This window comes from Erpetoichthys calabaricus, chromosome 18 (assembly GCF_900747795.2).
Source record: "Erpetoichthys calabaricus chromosome 18, fErpCal1.3, whole genome shotgun sequence".
NCBI classification, from domain to species: Eukaryota; Metazoa; Chordata; class Cladistia; order Polypteriformes; family Polypteridae; genus Erpetoichthys; species Erpetoichthys calabaricus.
The window spans coordinates 44,311,483-44,336,992 of NC_041411.2; the positions used below are offsets into that span (position 1 = coordinate 44,311,483).

Genomic DNA, 25,510 nt, shown 5'->3' on the forward strand with positions numbered 1-25,510 from the left:
GAGAGCTTTAAATGTTAAGAGCGGTATTGTGTATTGTATTCTGTAGTTAACAGGGAGCCAGTGAAGTTGAGAGAGAATCGGTGTAATATGTTCAGTGGATTTAGCACAGGTTATTATCCTGGCAGCAGAGTTTTGAAGAAGTTGTAAGCAATGGATACGTTTTTGTGGGATGCCAGATAGAATAGCATTACAGTAATCTCTACGTGAGGTGACTCGGCATTAAACAATACTTCAGTACTGTGTTGCGTAAGAACAGGACAAAGTCTGGAAATGTTTCGGAGATGGAAGAAGGCAGAAATGTTACTTATATGGGAGGAATTATTTAATAATAATAATTATTATTTAATAATTGCCAGTTTTAGTGTTTAAATGGATATAAATAATTGCATTTAAACGATTCACCAAAATCTGTTGTATGTAAACGATACTGTTTTAAATGTTGCTGTTTTTTCATCAGAAAACCCGGTTTCCATGTTTACTTGTATTAGTTTAAATGGCACTTTGCCACTCGCAATATGGCGGACGCGCTGACGTATCGTGTCGATTGGACAACATAGTGAATATGGCGTCTATCTATATACAGTATGTCTGTGAAAGTGACGCCTCCTTCTGAGCGGCAGGTGCTCTTTAGGTCGAGGAGGCCAAAGGGGCGGAGTCAGGGCCCTCACTGGGCGGTTTCGTGGAAAAGACAGTGTTAGTGATAGCGCCCCCTCTCATCCTGGAGGTACACTGTGACACTGTGTCACTGAAGATACAGCTTGTTATACAGTAAGTGGCAAGAAGGACACACTTGCTAATGCCAATACTGAGATACTAATCAACACTTGGGCAGTATGGTGGGCATTGTGGTTGGCACTTCTGCTTCACAGTTTCAGGAGCCTGGGTTCAAAGCTCCACTTGGTCACAATGTAACAGTCATCAAAAGAATGACATCTTTGGGATGTGACAAAAAGCCCAGAAGTTATGAAAGAGCAGCGCTCTCCACTGTGCCACCGTGCTGTAATCACCCCGAACCAAATTAAGGAACACGAACTAAAAACACTTGAAAGATCAAATTGAAAATAAACGAATGATCCATCCTAGGAGTTTTCATTCTTATTGCAGTTTCATGTAAAACATAGAAAGCTAAAAACAAATCATTCACATGTCTTTCTTTATAGCTACGGCAGAGAAGTGTCTAATTTTAATACAAGTAAAAATAATCAGATGATATGCTTTGTTAAATTCTGAAGTAGAGCATTGTTTTCTAATAGAAAGAAGCCGGCTCTCTAAATTGCTACCCTCATTCACGTTCAGTAAACAGAAGAGACAGCCTTTATTATATTACAACAAAAGTGAAACGCAGAGTCGTTGTAGGAAGAGAAATGCGAAGTAGTAGGGGGTGGAAGAAGCAGAGAATGGAAACCTTTTATCTAATGTTATAAAAAAGCAATCAGTACCTAGGCCTGGGATATGAACCCCGTATGATGGATGTGTGTTAACTGGTCACAAGTGGCAATCCAATCCTGGGCTGGTTCTTGCCTTGTGTCTCCGATGCAAACCCAGAATGACATTAGATGGAATTGAGAATGTTATATTACTTTATACTATATGACAAAGAAAAGCAACTCCTGGCATCATTAAGAAATGTTAATAAAAAACAACAGAATTTCCATTTTGAGGCAATACTTTAGGACACTGGCCACATGTCATGTGTCTATTGGTGACCTACTATTAACTAACACGACCTTCAAAGATTATTTGTCCTCAATAGGACTATAAAGCATCAGTAATGTCACTTTGGGGTAAAGGCTACCTGTAGTGCACCTGCTAGTAATTTATGGCTACACATGAAGACCTCAAAGGCTTTGTTTAGTCCTAATGAGACTTAAAAAACTCCAACAACACTTTAGGCTCTGCCTATGCCGTATCTATATGCCAGCTAATGCCACGTATCACAACCTAAATAAACAGTCTGTTTGGTCTTATTTGGTGTTACCTTAGAAGAGGACCTACCTATAATGTGTCTATTAGTGACTTACTGCTATTGTAAGGAGGCTCTATTTGGTCCTAATGAGACTTATAAAACACCAGTGAAACACCTGAGCTTGTGGGACATCCCATTTTAAAACCATGGGCCGTAACATGGAGTTGGACTCCCCCTTGCCTTATACCACTAGAAATGTTTGTAGTGCACCATCTGTTGGAATGACAGATGCAATGCATTTTATTACTACATGCATTACACAATACATTCCAATAGATGGTGCACTACAAACATTAACACTGAGGTCCTTGTTGATTGCTAAGATTTCACCCCATCTTAAATGGTTAGCACAGCAAGTGAGACTTATGAAGCACTAAGAACACTTTAGATGCCTATGTTGCAACTGTATGTCAGTTATAAAAACCTTAATAAACAGCTTATTTGGTCTTTATGATAATTAAACAGTCCCAGTGATACCTTTGAACATGGCTTAACAATGGTGCAATATCTGACAAGACTTTAACTTTGCTCTTGATTCACCTCAATTAAAGGACAAGTGTCTGTATGTCGGTGTGTCTGTGTGTCCATTCAGTTGCTATGTCTCTTTTATTCCAACAGATGGTGCATCTGTTGAATAATATCTGTTGGCATTTGTCATTCCAACAGATGGTACATCACAAACATTAACATTGCTTTCATTAATCCCATACTAAATGGCATGCAACAGAATCATATGCATTGCATTTGTCATTCCAACAGATGGTACATCACAAACATTAACACTGCTTTTATGAATCCCACTCTAAATGGCATACAATAGAATCATATGCATTGCATTTGTCATTCCAACAGATCCCAAATGTTAACACTCCTTTTATGAACCCCATATCAAATGGCACATAACAGAGACATATGCATTGCATTTGTTATTTCAACAGATGGTGCATCACAAACACTTGTAATAGAATTAATTGCATTTATCATTTCAGCAGATCACAAGTATTAATATTGCTTTTATGAATCTCATACCAAATGGCATGTAACAGAGACATATGCATTGCCTTTGTCATTCCAACAAAGGGTGCATCGCAAACACTTTTAATAAAATTAATTGCATTTGTCATTCCAACAGATCCCAAATGTTAACACTGCTTTTACAAATCCCGTACCAAATGGCAAATAACAGAGACGTATGAATTGCATTAGTATTTCAACAGATGGTGCATCACAAACATTAACACAGCTTTCATTAATCCCATACTAAATGGCATACAACAAAATCATTTGCATTGCATTTGTCATTCTAGCAGATTCCAAATGTTAACACTCCTTTTATGAGTCCCATATCAAATGGCATATAACAGAGACATATGCATTGTATTAGTCATTTCAACAGATGTTGCATCACAAACACTTATTGTATTAAAATGAATCGCATTTATCATTCCAACAGATCACAAGCATTAACACTTCTTTTATGAATCCCATACCAAATGGCAAATAACAGAGACATATGCATTACATTTACCATTCCAACAGATGGCACAATACAAACATTAACAATGCTTTTATGAATCCTAAACCAAACAGCATATAACAGAGACACATGTACTGCATTTGTCATTCCAACAGATGGTGCATCACAAGCACTTGTAGCAATGCATTTCATTATCACAAATATTAGTTATGTGTCATCTGTTGGAATGAGAAATGCAATGCATTTTATTACTACATGCATTACAAAATGCATTCCAATAGATGGTGCACTGCAAACATTAATGCTAAGGTCTACGTTGATTGCTTAGCTGTCATCCCATCTTAGACAAGTAGCACATCTAGTGAGACTTATAAAGCACCAAGGACACTTCTAATGCCTATAGTACATCTGCATGTCAGCTATCAAAACTTTCATAAACAGCTTATTTGGTGTTAATGAGACAGAAACAACATGAGTGACCTCTCAAAACAGGGTCTACTCATAGTACATCTATCAGTGTCCTACTGCTAGATGTTTGTGACACACATCAACAAGTGAGTAATCGAGGCACCATAGCAAGCCCTTAAAGCCCCTGCTCTAAAGCGACGCCCATTATTAATATAATGGAAGCCTACGTTTTAAATAAAAATTGCTCTATTCTTCAACAGTGAATTTAGCACTTTATTTACATAAAGACACAGCACAACATGAGATCATTTCCATCACTTAATAATGCGCTGCCATTTGCTTCTGCTGATGATTACCATCTATCTGTGTTCTCTGTCTGCTTTATTCCTGTCGGAGTCTCAGACGACCATAGTCTACTCTGGCAGCTGATGACTGCCATTATTATAAAATGACATGTTTATTCATGTAATCACTCGAGCTGATATTATAAATGTGTGTTTTTCTGCACATAACTGAGTCGATCCTTTAATGTTCTGTATGGGAGAGCAGCACAATGACATAATAATAGTACTGATATTCATACAGCAACTTTCATGAGTAAAAATGCTGTTTAAAAGTATTTTTCATAGATTGTAAAAATCAACAAATATGGTAATTAAAATATATAGTAAAAAAAAAATAACATCCATCCATCCATCCATTGTCTCCCGCTTATCCGAGGTCGGGTCGCGGGGGCAGCAGCTTGAGCAGAGATGCCCAGACTTCCCTCTCCCCGGCCACTTCTTCTAGCTCTTCCGGGAGAATCCCAAGGCGTTCCCAGGCCAGTCGAGAGACATAGTCCCTCCAGCGTGTCCTGGGTCTTCCCCGGGGCCTCCTCCCGGTTGGACGTGCCCGGAACACCTCACAAGGGAGGCGTCCAGGAGGCATCCTGATCAGATGCCCGAGCCACCTCATCTGACTCCTCTCGATGCGGAGGAGCAGCGGCTCTACTCTGAGCCCCTCCCGGATGACTGAGCTTCTCACCCTATCTTTAAGGGAAAGCCCAGACACCTTGTGGAGGAATCTCATTTCAGCCGCTTGTATTCACGATCTCGTTCTTTCGGTCACTACCCATAGCTCATGACTATAGGTGAGAGTAGGAACATAGATCGACTGGTAAATTGAGAGCTTCGTCTTGCGGCTCAGCTCCTTTTTCACCACGACAGACCGATGCAGCGCCCGCATCACTGTGGACGCCGCACCGATCCGCCTGTCGATCTCACGCTCCATTCTTCCCTCACTCGTGAACAAGACCCCGAGATACTTGAACTCCTCCACTTGGGGCAGGATCTCGCTACCAACCCTGAGAGGGCACTCCACCCTTTTCCGGCTGAGGACCATGGTCTCCGATTTGGAGGTGCTGATAATAAAATAAATATAATAATAAAAATAACATCAATCTTTAAATAAAGTAACTTGCAATAAAATACTGAAATTAAAGAATGTCTTTAAAAATGGGATGTAAAAAATAAAACGTCCAGTTCTGTCAATGCACAGGTATGCTACTGTCAAATAAGGCTTGGGAGAAAATGTCTGTGTGTCTGTCCAATCCCTCCTGGCAATCTGATTGGTCCATTTGGCTTGGGTTTGATTGGTCAGTTTTGCTGTGGTTGCAATCAAGATAGGAAGGTCTTTACAATGGAGGGTGACACACATGAGGATACAGAGGAACACTGAGTGTCGCCTTTAAAGACGGGAAGTACTCAGAAGAATATGAATGGGGCAGTGGGGGCTCATCTACTATTGGTGGTAGTCAAAAAGTGGCCAACAGGTGAGCAGTGCAACTTGAAATGACAAAGTCTGAGAAGTAGGCTTTACGGGAATGCAACTGAGAGAGGGAACTCCAGTCAGGGGAGGTGGAGACACACAAGAATACCGAAAAGAGGAGGAGAACTAACAATGGGTGTACTCATAAGATAGATAGATAGATAGATAGATAGATAGATAGATAGATAGATAGATAGATAGATAGATAGATAGATAGATAGATAGATAGATAGATAGATAGATAGATAGATAGATAGATAGATAGATAGATAGATAGATAGATAGATAGATAGATAGATAGATAGATAGATACTTTATTAATCCCAAGGGGAATTAAAAATTCACATACTCCAGCAGCAGCATACTGATACAAAAAACAATATTAAATTAAAGAGTAATAAAAATGCAGGTAAAAACAGACAATAACTCTGAATAATGTTAACGTTTACCCCCCCGGGTGGAATTGAAGAGTCGCATAGTGTGGGGGAGGAACGATCTTCTCAGTCTGTCAGTGGAGCAGGATGGTGACAGCAGTCTGTCGCTGAAGCTGCTCTTCTGTCTGGAGATGATACTGTTTAGTGGATGCAGTGGATTCTCCATAATTGATAGGAGCCTGCTGAGCGCCCGTCGCTCTGCCACGGATGTCAAACTGTCCAACTCCGTGCCTACAACAGAGCCTGCCTTCCTCACCAGTTTGTCCAGGCGTGAGGCGTCCTTCTTCTTAATGCTGCCTCCCCAGCACACCACTGTGTAGAAGAGGGCACTCATCACAACCATCTGATAGAACATCTGCAGAATCTTATTGCAGATGTTGAAGGACGCCAGCCTTCTAAAGAAGTATAGTCGGCTCTGTCCTTTCTTACACAGAGCGTCAGTATTGGCAGTCCAGTCTAATTTATCATCCAGCTGCACTCCCAGGTATTTATAGGTCTGCACCATCTGCACGCAGTCACCTCTGATGATCACAGGGTCCATGAGGGGTCTGGGCCTCCTAAAATTCACCACCAGCTCCTTGGTTTTGCTGGTGTTCAGGTGTAGGTGGTTTGAGTCGTACCATTTAACAAAGTCCTTGATTAGGTTCCTATACTCCTCCTCCTGCCCACTCCTGATGTAGCCCACCATAGCAGTGTCGTCAGCGAACTTTTGCACGTGGCAGGACTCCGAGTTGTATTGGAAGTCCGATGTATATAGGCTGAACAGGATCGCAGAAAGTTCAGTCCCCTGTGTCACTCCTGTGTTGCTGACCACAATGTCAGACCTGCAGTTCCCAAGACGCACATACTGAGGTCTGTTTGTAAGATGGTCCACAATCCATGCCACCGGGTATGAGTCTACTCCCATCTCTGTCAGCTTGTCCCCAAGGAGCAGAGGTTGGATGGTGTTGAAGGTGTTAGAGAAGTCCAGAAACATAACTCTTACAGCACCACTGCCTCTGTCCAAGTGGGAGAGGGATCGGTGTAGCATATAGATGATGGCATCCTCCACTCCTACCTTCTCCTGGTATGCGAACTGCAGAGGGTCAAGAGCGTGACGGACCTGTGGCCTCAGGTGGTGAAGCAGCAGCCTCTCCATGGTCTTCATCACATGTGAATAAGGCAAGAGATAGCTAATACACAACAGGCAGATTTATTCTATTACTTGTCTTTGACACGTAATGTAACTAGTATTTCATATTTTAATAAGTGTTTGTTAATTTGTCGATTTAAGTAGTGACTTAAAGAAACAAACAGCCTTCTTTAAATAAGTCCTTGTATGCTGCCCTAAATTTTCAGAATGCTATCAATTAATAAGAACTTTTTGTTAAGTGCTGCTTTCAGGAACGTAATTTGTGGTGAGGAGAGGTTGGAGGTCTTCATTAGGCTGCTTGTAACAAGTTTCCCAAGTTGAATTTTGTTATAAAACTCTGTGCAGGACATTTCATGAGCCATCCCAGATGGGAAAGGACGTAAAAGAAAAACAAAAAAATAATTTTAAATTGGGCAGCTAGCCTGACGTGAAAGGGCAGAAGTGGCTGGATGTGGAAACACAAACTGGTCTAAAGCAGGGAGTCGAGTGAGAACTGAATGGGATTGGCTGCTGGATCAGGAGAGCCTCTCTGCACCCTGACATCCGATTGGTCCCTTATGTGTGACAGGAAACCAAATGGTGGCCGTGCGCTTGGTATCTTTTTCTCCATTTCCCATCCATGGAATAGAAGGAGGCCAGGCCATTGCTGACTCCATTCCAAGGCCTTGATGGAGTAAAGACCAAGCCAGACGAAAACATAAGGCTGACAGCCACCTGGTAGTAAGCACGTGGACACAAGATGAACTGCTATTTCGGCTGTAGTGATATTTTTTATCACACTCATTTGTTTATTATTTTGAGTATATTATCTATAATGTATAAGTAATGTATTACATCTCATGGTACACCAGGGATATGGAATGCTACAGAAACCGGGAAGTGCTGAGCTACAGTACCTGACAGAGTGGTGAAAGTATGGGATTGGAGGCATTCTGTTAAGGTCTGCGTAATAAAAAGATCACCCTAGGACACTACCAGGACAAAACACCATGGATGATCTTGAAGGAAATGGATGAGTATAGACAAGGAGAAATTAAATGAGTAAAGGAGAACCAGGTAGGAGAACACAGGGAGAACAGAAGAACAGATCACAGGAATCTGGCGCAGTGTCTCCCATTGCCCTAACAGCAGAAGCAGAAGGGATTGTGACATCCACTCTTCATTGTGGTGTTTGCCACCAAATCATAGCTGAAATAAAACACCAATCATTATCCACTTTCATTTTTTTATCCGCCATTCCATGGTTAGGTGGAGTTAAGCATTAGAAAGGCATTCCAGTTCACAGCATGGCACAATCACAGACTCGGTCACCACTCATCCTCATAGCTGTAAGAATCCTGAGAACCAGCAATGCTTCTTACCCCTCCAAAAGCCCCACACTTTTCCAGTCCACATTCAGTCTATCATTCCATTTTCTTCTGAAGTCACCTGCCAGCCAATGGCCATGAAGATGGAACAACAACCACAAGAACATTTATTTCTATAGCACATTTTCATGCAAATGATGTAGCTCAAAGTGCTTTACAAAATGAAGAAACAAAAAAGAAAAAAAATATATAAAAATTAGCCAATACTAATTAACAAAGAATAAAGTAAGGTCCAATGGCCAGAGAGAGGTTAGGAGCACGCATTGCCGCACCCATCACATGACAACCCAATTTAGGATCCCAGATTAGGACCTGAGTGCAGCCATTGGCCTACATGCAGATTAACGTCATCCCCAGGATGGAGCAATTGCAGGTTGCAGGGCCCAACGTAGTAGAGTCACTTCTGGCGTTTACAGGATTTGAACCGGCAACCATTCCGATTACCAATGCAGATCCCTACCTCAGAGCCACCACTCCACCCTTCAGAGCCTAATGGATCCGCATTGTTCTCCTCATATCCGTGGAGGTTCTTCTCCTGGTACTCTTCTGGGCCTCTCACCTTCTGATTACCAGTGCAGATCCGTACCTCAGAGCCACCACTCCACCCTTCAGAGCCCAATGGATCAAATTTATTTCTAATACCCTCATTATATCCCTTTTTGCCAATCACTAAGATGGAAGTGTCAATGCAATGCAAGGTACACTCAAATCTGGCTAATTTAGGGTCACTGACTGACCTAACCTTCATGTCTTTGAGATGTGACATAAAACCCCCCATGGATATTTGAGAAGAAGCACACTCCTTCCACCCAGACTGTCACTGGATCTCAGGTCCCATGAGAGGTGAGGCAGCCGTAAGCACCGGGCCACTTCTTCTCTGTTTTAAAGTGGTATTACCATCACATGCCAGTGGTATTCATGCTGTTGTCTGGGTGGAGTCTGCATTGTTCTCCTCATATCCATGGAGGTTCTTCTCCTGGTACTCTTCTGGGCCTCTCACTGTTGTTATGAATTCAAATATGTTTTAGACAATATATTACGTGGTATTTTGGACTGTTTTTTCTCTAAGCGACTTCTACGTGGTTTCTTCGCAGTTATATATTTATTGAAAGTAATGATTAATTATTCACGGTGCCGGGACATTATTTTGCTTTACAATCGGGTGCTGCCAGGTGTGACAATTAAGAGTCCAAGACATCATAAAGGTTTGGGGCAGCCACCCGTATATTGTTTTTCCCAGCTGTAAAAGGGTTGAAATAAATAGCACGATGTGCATATTACAGAGTCCAAAACAGAACTCACTACAGTAGTCCAAGATGGAGGCTTTAAAGGCTTGTAGAGGAACTGATGTCATCAAAATGGCCGGAACCAGAAGTGACATCATCAAAGGGGCCGGCTTCGGGAGTGATGTCAGCAAAGGGGCCGGCTTTGGGAGTGGCATCATCAAAGGGGCTGGCTTCAGGAGTGATGTCAGCAAAGGGGCCGGCTTCAGGAGTGATGTCATCAAAGGGGCCGGCTTCGGCAGTGATGTCAGCAAAGGGGCCGGCTTTGGGAGTGACGTCATCAAAGGGGCCGGCTTCGGGAGTGACGTCAGCAAAGGGGCCGGCTTTGGGAGTGACGTCATCGAAGGGGCCGGCTTCTAAAGTGACATCAAAGGGGCCGGCTTTGGGAGCGATGTCAGCAAAGGGGCTGGCTTCGCTAATGGCATCATCAAAGGTGCGGGCTTCGGGAGTGATGTCAGCAAAGGGGCCGGCTTTGGGAATGACGTCATCAAAGGGGACGGCTTTGGGAGTGATGTCATCGAAGGGGCCGGCTTCGGGAGTGATGTCAGCAAAGGGGCCGGCTTCGGGAGTGACGTCAGCTAAGGGGCCGGCTTCGGGAGTGATGTCATCTAAGGGGCTGGATTCTAAATTGACGTCATCAAAGGGTCCGGAACCTTGCAGGATTTCCTGGGAAAGGTCTGTAGGAAACTGAGAAAGATAGTCAGCGCACTCCGCCGCCCCCTGGCCGGATGTTTTATTACACTTACTCAGACCCTTTAACTGCCTCCTACTTGCACGTGTGTGACACAGGTTATTATTCCCGTTACTGACACGCAGTTCTCAGTTGCTTAGCATGACACTGCGCCTTGTGTCACCAGTGTGACCCTTAAGATCCAGAGCATAGATCTCTCATTCGGTATTGGTAATTTGGATAAAAACTCTAACAAACAAAGCGTATATTCTTCCTTACTTTCTGGTTTCTGATTCTACCATTTTTTCTCTTTGACCTTGATGTATGAGGTTCAGTCTTTATGGTTTCGACTCGTTTCTAGTTTGACAAACATTTTGTCTCCTGGTCTTGTTGATCTTCTCTTCTTTCTAATTTGACAAACGTTTCATCCTGTGGTCTTGTTCTCACCTTCGGGCTGAACACTCACATCCTAAAGATGGAAGTTCTAAATTGGCTTCACGTGAGTGTCCAAAGTTGCATCGTTGTAGTAATAGGCCTCTGCCTCTCCGAGCTTGGACCGGATTAAGAGGATTCAATAAAGGTGGAGTGTATAGATGGATGTTTGCACGATGTCCTCTCAGCGAGGACACAGAGAAAGAAAATGACTGAGAGAAACAGACAGAGAACAAAACTGACATCAGGAGTAGGGAGCTGAGCCCTCCTTACTGTCCTTTTTCACTTCTACACCGTGGGGGACGGCTAGTAATAAATAATTAGCTTTACAGTGAAGTATTACATTAGAAATCTGACAAAACTGACAGAATCCTTGATGTAGAAAACCCGCAAAACCTCATATACAGTGGTGTGAAAAACTATTTGCCCCCTTCCTGATTTCTTATTCTTTTGCATGTTTGTCACACAAAATGTTTCTGATCATCAAACACATTTAACCATTAGTCAAATATAACACAAGTAAACACAAAATGCAGTTTGTAAATGGTGGTTTTTATTATTTAGGGAGAAAAAAAAATCCAAACCTACATGGCCCTGTGTGAAAAAGTAATTGCCCCCTGAACCTAATAACTGGTTGGGCCACCCTTAGCAGCAATAACTGCAATCAAGCGTTTGCGATAACTTGCAATGAGTCTTTTACAGCGCTCTGGAGGAATTTTGGCCCACTCATCTTTGCAAAATTGTTGTAATTCAGCTTTATTTGAGGGTTTTCTAGCATGAACCGCCTTTTTAAGGTCATGCCATAGCATCTCAATTGGATTCAGGTCAGGACTTTGACTAGGCCATTCCAAAGTCTTCATTTTGTTTTTCTTCAGCCATTCAGAGGTGGATTTGCTGGTGTGTTTTGGGTCATTGTCCTGTTGCAGCACCCAAGATCGCTTCAGCTTGAGTTGACGAACAGATGGCCGGACATTCTCCTTCAGGATTTTTTGGTAGACAGTAGAATTCATGGTTCCATCTATCACAGCAAGCCTTCCAGGTCCTGAAGCAGCAAAACAACCCCAGACCATCACACTACCACCACCATATTTTACTGTTGGTATGATGTTCTTTTTCTGAAATGCTGTGTTCCTTTTACGCCAGATGTAACGGGACATTTGCCTTCCAAAAAGTTCAACTTTTGACTCATCAGTCCACAAGCTATTTTCCCAAAAGTCTTGGCAATCATTGAGATGTTTCTTAGCAAAATTGAGACGAGCCCTAATGTTCTTTTTGCTTAACAGTGGTTTGCGTCTTGGAAATCTGCCATGCAGGCCGTTTTTGCCCATCTCTTTCTTATGGTGGAGTCATGAACACTGACCTTAATTGAGGCAAGTGAGGCCTGCAGTTCTTTAGACGTTGTCCTGAGGTCTTTTGTGACCTCTCGGATGAGTCGTCTCTGCGCTCTTGGGGTAATTTTGGTCGGCCGGCCACTCCTGGGAAGGTTCACCACTGTTCCATGTTTTTGCCATTTGTGGATAATGGCTCTCACTGTGGTTCGCTGGAGTCCCAAAGCTTTAGAAATGACTTTATAACCTTTACCAGACTGATAGATCTCAATTACTTCTGTGCTCATTTGTTCCTGAATTTCTTTGGATCTTGGCATGATGTTTAGCTTTTGAGGTGCTTTTGGTCTACTTCTCTGTGTCAGGCAGCTCCTATTTAAGTGATTTCTTGATTGAAACAGGTGTGGCAGTAATCAGGCCTGGGGGTGGCTACGGAAATTGAACTCAGGTGTGATACACCACAGTTAGGTTATTTTTTAATAAGGGGGCAATTACTTTTTCACACAGGGCCATGTAAGTTTGGATTTTTTTTCTCCCTAAATAATAAACACCATCATTTAAAAGCTGCATTTTGTGTTTACTTGTGTTATATTTGACTAATGGTTAAATGTGTTTGATGATCAGAAACATTTTGTGTGACAAACATGCAAAAGAGTAAGAAATCAGGAAGGGGGCAAATAGTTTTTCACACCACTGTAGACCACAACTAGGGACGTTACAAAGCCCAAGAAACGAAACCAACATAACACACAGGGTTAAATAAATGGATGGACAGATCAACATCAGTGTGAGATTCATCTCAGCGACATTTAGACCCCAAAGCTGGGTGTAGTCCTGTCAGATCATCAGCACCATCAGTTCTTGTCTTTCTTTTTGTGCCTGCTTTCCCTTAGCTTTCTATACCCTGCCATCTTTCTCATGAGTTTTATCAATTTTGGCTAATTTTAAAGGCACTGAAATTGGAAACCTGCTTGAAGACGAGCCAAAATGTAAAGTTAAGAGTTTTGATCAAAATGCTGTCACCCTCCTCCAAAGAAATGGCAGTCATTTGGGAGCAATCATTTATTCCTGATTTTAGAGAACAGTGATTTATTGTTTCTACTAGGCTAACACAAATGCCAGGGATCTGTAAATTATGCTGAAATGAAAAAGGTAACAAAACAATCTAAATAAAATATGAAACCAAGCTTGCAATGAGCAAAAACAAAGTTGACGATTTAAAATGAATGGGCAGAAGCTTGAGATGGAGCTAAATATTTACAGCTGAAGCTAATGCAAACAGGCAGTGCACCGGGTAATGTGCGTCCACACACACAGACATAACAGAATAAATAAATATTTGGGTTGCAGCGCTGTTTTTCAAAAATAATTGATGAGCTACTTTATGTAGATCATAAAACTTTACTGCGGGGCTGGGAGGCAGACTGTAAATAACCTTTTCTGCATTGTCTGGTGTTTTAACAGTCCTTGTTTCAAATTTTAAAACTTCACATGATAGTAAGAAAAAACAACAATGAGAGACCTGGAAAGCCGTTACCCTTTATGGCGTCCATCAGTCTGTAATTTGGGGCCTCACCATGGCTCATGCCATCAGTTTATTAAAAAGACAAAAGGGTTCAGAGCCATTTTTAATTTTTATTGGATTACCTAGCAGTTCACTGAAGAGACTTGGGCTCACACTGTGGATTTCACTGATAGTAGCTTTTTAAAAAATAAAAGCTGGAGATCAGGGAGTGTGAGACCCATGATTGTCATTACTGTGACAGTTCACTTGGGGATAAATAAAGTAGTAATCTATCTATCTATCTATCTATCTATCTATCTATCTATCTATCTATCTATCTATCTATCTATCTATCTATCTATCTATCTATCTATCTATCTATTATATAGTGCATCTATCTATCTATCTATCTATCTATCTATCTATCTATCTATCTATCTATCTATCTATCTATCTATCTATCTATCTATCTATCTATCTATCTATCTATCTATCTATCTATTATATAGTGCATCTATCTATCTATCTATCTATCTATCTATCTATCTATCTATCTATCTATCTATCTATCTATCTATCTATCTATCTATCTATCTATCTATCTATTATATAGTGCATCTATCTATCTATCTATCTATCTATCTATCTATCTATCTATCTATCTATCTATCTATCTATCTATCTATCTATCTATCTATCTATCTATCTATCTATTATATAGTGCATCTATCTATCTATCTATCTATCTATCTATCTATCTATCTATCTATCTATCTATCTATCTATCTATCTATCTATCTATCTATCTATCTATCTATCTATCTATCTATCTATTATATAGTGCATCTATCTATCTATCTATCTATCTATCTATCTATCTATCTATCTATCTATCTATCTATCTATCTATCTATCTATCTATCTATCTATCTATCTATCTATCTATTATATAGTGCATCTATCTATCTATCTATCTATCTATCTATCTATCTATCTATCTATCTATCTATCTATCTATCTATCTATCTATCTATCTATCTATCTATTATATAGTGCCTTTCATATCTATGAATCTACCAATCTATTTATCTGTCATGACGTCTTTCATTTTTATGAAATAAAATTATATATCACAAACAAAGTAAATTAAAACTGAACCATCAACATGACAATGTGACAGTAAAAAGTCTTCCAGATTGGCTTGAATTAAAACGCGTGTTAAAACTTCCGTTTTATTCAGTGCCATTTATGAACTGATTGATGACACTCCTCATGTTCACTTTGGGCTTGCTATAAAGTTCTCTCTAGTTGTCTTCCTTTTCCACAAACTCTTGGACATCTTGGATTGAGCATATAAAGATATTCTTCTGTATATGCTGGTATGATAATGCTTAGCACAGATCATGGGTTAGTATTTAAAGGTGATTTTTCTATTTGTAATGGGTGATGATATTGGACTATTCAGTTATGTTTATGGTTGTTCCTTTGGTAAGATTATGATTTAGCTGTCCTTTGTGACCCTGAGCAGGTCACTTGAGCTGCCTGTGCTGCAATTGGAAAACCAAAAAGAAATGTAACCAGTTGTATTGTAAATGTTGTAAGTCATCTTGGATAAAGGGCACCAGCCAAAAAAGTTAATGTATGTATGTGTGATCACCTTAGGCAACCAGCTAGACTGATAGGTCAAGTATGTTATAGCAAGATATGGGCTCAAACACATCCATTTTTCAACTGAATTTTATTAGTGTGCCTGTTCTCTATCATGACTCCAGCATTCAAGAGGCAGTTAAAGGAATACTGCATGGAAAAAAATAATAGTTTTTATATATCATTAGCTGTGCTACCTGTCTAAGATGGGTTGAAAATCTAAGGAATCAATGTAGGCCTTAGCATTAATGTTTGCAGTGCACCCTCAATTGGAATGTGTTTTGTAATGATGTAGTACATTGTATTTGTCATTCCAACAGATGGTGCATAATAATATAATACATATGGCGCAAATGTTTGTGATTTGTCATCTGCTGGAATGACAAATGCATATGTCTTTGTTATATACCACTAGGTATGGGATTTGTAAAAGCAATGTTAATGTTTGTGAGTGCCATCAGTTAGAATGACAAACACAATGCATATGTCTCTGGTATATGCTATTTAGTATGAGATTTGTAAAAGCAGCATTAATGTTTGTGATGTACCATCCACTGAATTGACAAATGCAATGCATATGTCTCTGTTACATGCCATTGGGCATGGGATTTGTAAAAGCAGTGTAAATTTTTGTGATGTGCCATCTGTTGGAATGACAGATGCAATGCATATGTCTCTGTTATATGCTATGTGGTATGAGATTTGTAAAGGCAGTGTCAATGTCTGGGACGCACCATCCGTTAAAATGAGAAATGCAATGCATATGTCTCTGTTATGTGCCATTTGGTATGGGAATTGTAAAATTTGCATTAATGTTTGTGATGTCAGAATGACAATTGCAATATTTTTCATTACTACAAACGTTTGTGATGAACCATCTGTTGGAATGACAGAGGCATAGTAACCGGATGGACACACAGATTCAGAATACACAGACATTTATATATATATCTTATAGTGCCTTTCATGGGTCAGTTTTACTTGAAATTGATCTAGTAGCTTAGTTAGCTGGACTTATTTCTTCTCTTGTTTTGTATTTGCTAGTATATTATTTATAATACACTTAAAAGAATTGTGTGGTTTTTTGCCTTTGTTTTAAGAGCTTTGCTTTTGCCTTTTTTTAAGGTGCTCTTTTTAATTTTCTTTTTATAGTTGTAAACAAACGCTGTGACAAGCAGTACAGACACAGGTACAAATGGCACTTGAGGGAGCAGGTGGCTCAGATTCATGAATTAGTAAGAACACCTAAATATTCAAGAACAGTAAAATCTTAAAAGAGAATCCAACTCAGCGTAACACAGATAAATATTCAATACATTTTTGTAATTTCTGGATTAACACGACAAAGACAGAAAATGGGAAAAGGCAGTTTGCTTAATGAAAGCCAAAGCCCAGTTCAAAGCAGAAGGAGGTTGGGATGAAAGCCTGCAGTGAAGGTGGTCCACAGGGCTGAACGTGAGGACCACTGGGTTCAGCATTTTGTTACTGATGACCACAACATTGACGTAATGCCATCCCTTCAACATTCAGTGTCATTTGCAGTTGTGTCTGCTCTGATTATCACTGAAGGTGAGTTTTTGGAAACAACTAAGGAAGAAAAAGGTTAATTAAAAGAAATAAGTTACAATTAGGGCTGCATAAAAAAAACAGTTCACATCGAAAAAAATTATACTAGCACAATTTTTCTGAATATAAAATAAAAAAGACTTTCTAATTAAACACACAGAAGTAAGACTGACTCATTGATTTGTAAAAGCAGCCAGTGGGGCACCAAAGGACCCCTGCTATACGCCCATCTGTTGAGATGGATGTGTGGCTGTAGCCTTATGAAGTCGAATCATGGGGCTCAAACATATTTGAAGGTGCTGTGACCTGTTGGTTGAATAGGTGGGCTGCAAACGGAACCCTCCTTCTGAGCGATTCACTGCAGCTGTTACGTTTTTACTGTTGGTTCAAAACATGGATTGATTTTTACTTGGAAACATTCTGACAAGGCTGACGTAGTCCAGTGCAGTGCTATAAGAGGATCACAAATTAAAGGCACAGTCATGCATACCACCACAGAGAGACCCCAAATGCTACGTCGTGCAAACACTGACCAAGCTGGAATTTGAATCCAGGTCTCTGTAGCTCTTAGGCAGCACCCCTGACCAATGTCTAACTCACAAAATAAAACTAATCAAAAAATTAGTTGAAATTTGCTTGGAAGGCTTCTTGAATGATGGTGGAAGAAGTGGGATATTCCATCTTTAAAATCAGTCAGCTAAATCAAGCTAAAAAAGGGAGAATTAGTGTGTAGTCCTAAACCCAGAATCTGTAAGCTCCACTACGTCTACACACTCCACACAGTGTTGTGTACAAAAGAGAGCCACATTTGGACTGATGTAGAAATACATAACCCGGGCCTATGCAGCTCTCCGCAGGCTGAGGCTCAGGGAGCTTTGTCTTTAAGGCATTTGTTATTCACTTCCAGCACATTGTCCTAGCTTGAACTCAAAGATTACGATGCAGATCTGACAATTGTAGATGCCCGATGGCCCCGATGCCCCCGAAAAGAAAACAATTGGCTCTCAACCCCGATGCTGCCTCTCTTCTGCTGCTCCATATACTCTGTTTATGTTCCAGTTAGGAATTGTGGCTGGACTTCCCCACAGCTGGCCATCTGTCCCTTTCCAAATAGCACCCGGCTAATCCCCGACTGTGGCGCAGAATCTGTCTTCTCTCAAATTTGTGGTAATACCAGCCTTCTGCTGTCGACTGTTGGGATCAAATTATAATCACTTTATGAAAATAATCTGCTCTTAACTGTCGTACTCCATCAGAAATAATGCCATTTACTGCAGTGTCCAGCTCTCTGCTCAGTGACAGAGGAGTTGACATTAAATGAAAAAGAAAGCTTGAAATATTTATGTTGTGGTCAAACGGTACTGAGAACCGGGTCCAAAAGAAATGTTTAATTTGTTCAACAAAAATAAAACAAAACAAGTACACGATGGCATTACAGAACAGAAATATCGGGTGTAGCCTCTTCTTAATTCAATAATGCTGCTCGGTTGAGCAGGTCTTGCCTGTTTGTGGAGCTCGGTCCTTCGGTCTGGTTTGAATCAAACTGAGATACCTCCTTCTGTGGACCCCTTATTCCTGGAAGGGGCCACGTTGCTGAGAATCTTCTCGGAGCTGTAGTGGTAGCAGCAGCACCCTCTCTTGTTCCAGAGTGGTATTACATACTTCAGCAGAGCCCGAAAGGGGACCCTCTGACGTGTATATTGTGCTGGGATGCCAACTGGGGTCATCCCGTTGTAAAGAGAGGAAGGGACAAGATAAAGATTTGGGGTGGGTCCACCCCATATAGTGTAGGGTTCAAACACAAAGAATTCAAAAAATAAGACTGAGCTTTGATACAAGACTAGTTATAGGAGAGGAATGCTGCAGGACAGGAAGAGGCGGGTCTTCAGGCGGAAATGAGAGTTGCTGCCGGAAGTGGGAGGAGTCCTAGGCAGGCTTTCCTTCTTGAGGTCTTCAGAAAAGGGAGAAAGGACATTAGCGGAATTAGTCACCCCCAGACTCTGCATCTTACCCCGCTTAAGCCCTTAGACTGCCTCCTATGCACACGTGTGTGACAATGTTTAATTCACTGAATCATCCAACAAAAAGATGCATTATGATTGGAGCTCAATACAAAAGAAACTGATTCGGGTCTAGCAACAGATTTAGTGCTCCACCTAGCGGGTCGCTCTGGTCACAAAACACGCCTCCTTCTAGGCAGCTGAGTTTCTTATAGCTGGTAAACAGGAAGGGGTGCAGAGCCAAGTACCCTCACTTTCTCGATGTTGCAGGGAGAGGAGATGGGAATGTTAGCGATAGCGCCCCCTCTCGTCACGGCTTGTTATTTCCGTGAAGAGATCCTCCAACATGCCTGCATGACTATATATAAATATATATGTGTATTTACAGTATATACATATTTTGATGGACGGCATGCATGCACTTGCGTCCCTGTTGGAACGGACTCACTAGGATGGTAGTGAGTTGACACAAAGAAGGGTAAGATGTTCCCAGCCCTTGCCAGAAGACTGATAAAGCATTGCAGTTCACAGGCGGGCATGTTGGCTACCTAGCAAGGATGTATCGAAGACCCTTACTTAGCCGGGAGGCCAGTAGGATGGAAGGACAGGGTGAGACAACCTGATAGTGCTACACACTCCCTCGACATGCCAGGTGGCGATGCTATCTGTATGGACACCAGCAGAGCATGATGGGAATTGGAGTCCCATAGAGTAGTCTTGTCAAGTTCTGTAGGTGCCACCAGGGGGTGCTGCAGGTATACGTGATCCCTACTCTGTGGAACTTCTGTTTGATCCAGAAGTGCTTCCATCAGGCTATTCTGTAAGATAAAAGGAGCTGCTCACCCAGGAGGAGTGGAGGAATAGAAGAAGGGATTAGAATTGTTATTGTGTTTATCGAGAAACCTTTGTAAAGGTAATCATTAATAAATGTTGTGCCATTTATGTTTGTCATCCACTGCACAGTATCATCTCCAGACAGAGGAGCAGCTTCAGTGACAGACTGCTGTCACTGTCCTGCTCCACTGACAGACTGAGGAGATCGTTCCTCCCCCACACCATGCGACTCTTCAATTCCACCCGGGGGGGTAAACGTTAACATTATACAAAGTTACTGTCTGTCTGTATACCTGCATTGTTATCACTCTTTAATTTAATAATTTAATATTGTTCTTTATCAGTATGCTGATGCTGGAGTATGTGAATTTCCCCTTGGGATTAATAAAGTATCTATCTATCTATCTATCTATCTATCTATCTATCTATCTATCTATCTATCTATCTATCTATCTATCTATCTATCTATCTATCTATCTATCTATCTATCTATCTATCTATCTATCTATCTATCTATCTATCTATCTATCTATTTGGGTTTGTGAAGTTGTGTCTGGGATTTGGGGTTCGTCAATGCCCGCTACTGGTCACAATATATAGATAAATACACAGGCATGTACTCACATATTCTGTGTATACTGAGTCTGTATGCAGCATAATTAAAAACCCATATAGTCTTTGGACTGTGGATGGAACCCGGAGCACCTGGAGGAAACCCAAGTAGACATGGGGAGAATCCCATGCAGGGACCACCTGGCACCTGTGTTTTAAGTCCCCGTGAGATAAGCCACTACACCACCCTGCCACTCAATATACACATACTGAAGCCATCAAAAATCAGGCCCTGCCTCCACTGATATTTTTTACTTTGAGAAGATGATCATTTGGTCTCTGGAGCCGAGAGGTATCAGCGCTAATCAGTGTGCCTTCTTGCCCTCATCTGAAGGATTTATACAGTTCCTCAAACTCTGGTTTTCAATTCCCCCCACCCCATTCCCCCCAACCCCCCCCGTTCTCAAATGGTTCTTTACATATCAGATCTGTTTGTCATTTTTCTGTCACTGTGCCTCTTGATAACCTATCATGAAGAGCACTATAAATAAAGTTCAAATCACATCAAATTATACACCGATGATTTGGAGGAATATGCCCATGCAGTATCTGGGAGAGCATTGCTGTCAGACTCTTGCTGATTTCCATTCAAATCAAATAAAGACTAACACTGAGAAAAATTCAATCCATATATCCTTCATTTCTTTGAGCCAGTTCTCCCTACTTGTTATGCGCTTAAATGGGAGACAGTCTGAAACCTGGACTTAAGAAGCGGGGCTTACTCTAAAAAAATGCAACATTTAGTATATTTGTGGTGATCTCCATTTCCCCTTGGCAAGTTAGTCCCAGCTAAATCAAATCACATAGACGGTAAAAGGGCAATGCTAAGTGTCATTATAATTTCAGAAAGTGGATAACAATATCACTGTCTTATGTGATCTTTAGCTCCATAATTGAATTTGACTAAAGAAGTTCCGCTAGCTCATTCGGTAGAGTGGGAGACTCTTAATCTTGTCAATGTATGGTTGACATCCCTATGCTAATTTTATTTTGACATTTTCTTTTTTTTACTCTAGCAGCACTTTGTTTTAGCTACTTTGCTATTTTTGTTATGGGGGCTTTCATTTTGTTCTTAATTGCTATGGACGTTGCTGGTTGCATAATACTGTAATGCACATTCTCATGCCAGTACCTTTTCCCAGTCAGATAAGTGCCTTATGGAGACTGCTTTAAGAATTCATAAGGGGATCCTGTATGGTCACTAATGTCTTATGTGCTTGCATCCTTGGTGTGGAGAAGGCAACATCATCATTTCTGCTCCATCCAGGACTCCTCCCTTTATGGCCCCTATATTAAAGAGACAGCAAACCAGGAAGGATCAGCCAGTTGAAGACCAATGCATAATCTGTATGACTATTCCGAAAGAAAAATTGTGAATGGTAAGGACAAGGGAGTGCACTGAAATACTGAGAGATTATAAACGAAAACTGAGATGAAATCTGAGACAGGCAAGAGTCAAAACTGTGAAATTCAACTCAAGCAGGTAACAAGGAACCACGGGGCAAGATGTTACTCGAAAGTCACAACAAAGTCAAAACCAAAACCTTCTAGGGCCCACTTGAGAGAAAAGGTAACTACCGCTAAGAGAATTACAAAATTGTTTGATCCACTGAGGGCTGGAGGAAAATGAGTATGCTGTCCCAATTATAGGTCATGTCCAGTAACGTGACAGACCCAACCAGTACTGTTCTATGATTGAAGAAAACAAGAGGTGAACCAAAAATTACTAATTTTCTCAATATTTGTTTTAGAACTCATGCATAACGAGGTATATTACGACAGTTACTCTACAATGAGCGTCTTTTTCCTCTAAAAATTTTTCTAATTTTTCTCATTTTCCCCAAGGCAATTAAGCATGGCTGGGATCCTCATCTTTTATAATAAAGAAATTTTATTTCTCTGCGGTGGGTTGGCACCCTGCCCAGGATTGTTTCCTGCCTTGTGCCCTGTGTTGGCTGGGATTGGCTCCAGCAGACCCCCGTGACCCTGTGTTCGGATTCAGCGGGTTGGAAAATGGATGGATGGATGGAAATTTTATTTCTTTTCACATTCCTATATAAGATGGTGGCACCCAGCTCACAGAGTCCATGTTTTTGGAATAATATAAAATAAACTGTGGCTTGTAAATTAAAGTTTTGTTGAGGGAATCTCATTTCTAAAGTTGGTCAGCTGGTGTTATTTTGGCTTCCAGTTTTGGTTTTGGTTTCCAGCATCTCCTAAATCCCAGTCAACAATCTTCAGCAACTTTGCAAAGATTCTTTGCATAGTCCTGACAACACACCTTCATCTCCTGGTCAATTTTCTCAAAAAGAAACAAAAAAAATAGTATCAGGGATGATAATCTCAGGATTTTAGGTTTGTGTCCACCATTTGGTGAATAAATTCCTTGAAGCAAATAAACCCTGAGGGGCTGAATGACTTCCACTTCATTCTCAAAGGAAATAGGGTCATACGTTCTCGTCATCCACATTAGGGGTATATGGTAGGATACGGGTGACAATCATTTATATTTTTCTAGATTTCATGCTCTTCTCATCAGCCCTTTTTTTAATATAATAACTCTGCTGACCAATCCAATGGATCTGCTGATTTGATTGGACACCTAGTCGATCACATTGCACTAATTCTCTCTCTCTCTCTCTCTTTGTATCTCTCCCAGGGAACAGCGCCCTTTTTCTGTTGCTGTGGCTGAACTCCTTGTGCCAAACAGAGTCCTGTCCAGGGGTCTGTGTGTGCTACAGTGAGCCCAAAACCACTGTGGGATGCCAGCAGCAAGGTCTCACCTCAGTACCTTTGGAGATACCAATTCGAAGTCAGCGAATCTTTCTGCAGAACAACCGCCTAACCGTGGTGAAGTCAACCAGCTTTAGTTCCTGCCAGAACCTAACTGTGCTCTTGCTTTATTCGAACAACATTAGCTACATTGAAGCAGGAGCATTCTATGGGCTGGAAAAGTTGGAGGAACTGGACATTGGGGAGAACAGTAATTTAAGAACCATCAGCCCTACAGCGTTTAGAGGTCTGCTAAGATTGCACACATTGCATTTGAACAGGTGCGGCCTGTCCGAACTCCCAGTCGGCATTTTCCACAGATTATTTTCTCTGCAGTACCTGTACATTCAAAACAACAACCTGCAGACGTTACATAATGACACTTTTGTAGACTTAGCCAACCTGACTTATCTCTTTCTGCACAACAACAAAATCAAAGCCTTGTCCGAGAACGTTTTCCGCGGACTTACCAACTTGGATCGTCTGCTGCTGCATCAGAACAAGGTGAGTGATGTGCACCCAAGAGCTTTTCACGACCTAAAGAAGTTAACTACGTTTTACCTATTCAATAACAACCTGACCGAGTTGCCAAAGGGAACCATGGACCCCCTGGTGTCACTGCAATATCTCCGTCTTAACGGCAATCAGTGGATCTGCGATTGCCGTGCTTTGTCGCTATGGGATTGGTTTCGACAGTTTAAAGGTTCAAGCTCAGAACTGGAGTGTAATCTTCCTCTAAATCTCGTCGGGAAGGACCTCAAGTTACTGAACAGAAGTGACTTGGATCGATGTCCAGATCGTTCCCATCACATGCAAACCAGTATTTTTAGCACCAAGACCAAACTGACAAAGTTGCCCACGACTGAATCGCCAGTGAGGGAAAGCTATCCCAAGTGTTGCCAATCAGAGATGGACAAATCCTCCATCATTTTTAGCAAAGAGCATGTGGACCCTTCCTCCTACAACAGTCGCCAAATAACCAACAACCCACTGAAGGAGAAGGAGAACATTTCAAAAACCAAGTTCCAGGAAATGGACCATACCAAGAACAGCACTCATAAGCAGCGGCTGAACGATGCGCCCATTGGGACATATTCCAGCACGCTGGACCAGTCATTGGACAAATTAAAACCAGAATTTATTGAGAACATGGAATCATCTACAGCTCCCACGAAGAAGAAGAAAAAATGCACAAAAAAACCCAAGTCAGATTCGCAATGTCTCAAGGCTAACAACTCCACGTCCGTTAAGCCAAATTTACTGGTTCTGCCGATAATTTGGATCTGGTTAACCATGTGCTAGGATCTGATCCTGGACTGTGGGTAACCAGCTCACAGGAGATATATAGTGACCTCCAGACTGCAGCTCAGCAGGTCGGTTCCTGCTCGAGATTCTAGGAAGAAGAGGAAGCCGAAGGAGAAGCTTTGATAAACTGAGACAAACATTCAACTGGATGCCTTTATACAATGCATAAAATCTAATGTATATAATAGTTGGTGCCCAAATGATTTTTCGTTCTATGTACTGTGACCGAGCGTAACTCTCCCTTTCCTTCTTCTCAAGTCTTTGCTGCAGAGATGGCCATGTTTTACAGACTGTGACTAGGGAAAAGTACAAAAAAAAAAAACAAATGCTAACGATATATTGAACTCTTGTCGAATCACGAATGTTTTGGAGATTTATTAAGTACTTGAACATGAAGATGTGGCAGATTTCTTTATTTTTATTTGCACAAGCTGATGCATTCATTCAATGCTGTTTGGGTTCTTATGTTTATAAATATATTCAAATGAAAGATGTTTAATTATCTTTTTTTTTTTCCTTTGGGTTTCTCACACCATGGTTACGGGTAGCATTTTGCCGAAAAATGCTGGCTCCTTGTTCACTACGATTGCGGTATATAGATATGCATTTTATTTTACTTGTGTACAAGTATACATATATATATATATCTACATATATATACAGTATATATGAGAAATATATATACCGTATATATATCAATAATAAAATATTCTTTTTTAGTAGTGGTTTGCTTGGTCCTGCTTCCTTCTAATGGATTATGTTAATCTGTCAACATTCATGTAGCTCTCTAAATCACCTGACATTATCATACAGTGGTGAGTGGATCTTCAGAGCTTGGAAGACTTCCTGAGCAGGGTTTTAGGGAATGGAAATTTAACTTGGATTACATTTACATGTACATTCGAGATTCACTCCAAAGAGGCCCCAAATATTCTGTTGTAACTCCCGTCAGGATGAAGCAATCTGAACC

At 41.0% G+C, this 25,510-nt stretch overlaps 1 protein-coding gene across 1 annotated transcript in view; it reads left to right on the forward strand.

Annotated features, from left to right (window-relative positions):
* Positions 1-25,034, forward strand: part of rtn4r (reticulon 4 receptor) — a 170,199-nt gene extending 145,165 nt beyond the window's left edge. Inside the window, exon 2 of the mRNA XM_028824811.2 lies at positions 23,123-25,034. Within this exon, the coding sequence (XP_028680644.1) occupies positions 23,123-24,537 (1,415 nt within the window). The 3' untranslated portion in view covers positions 24,538-25,034. The remainder of the gene's footprint in view (positions 1-23,122) is intronic.
* Positions 25,035-25,510: the final 476 nt, after the last annotated feature.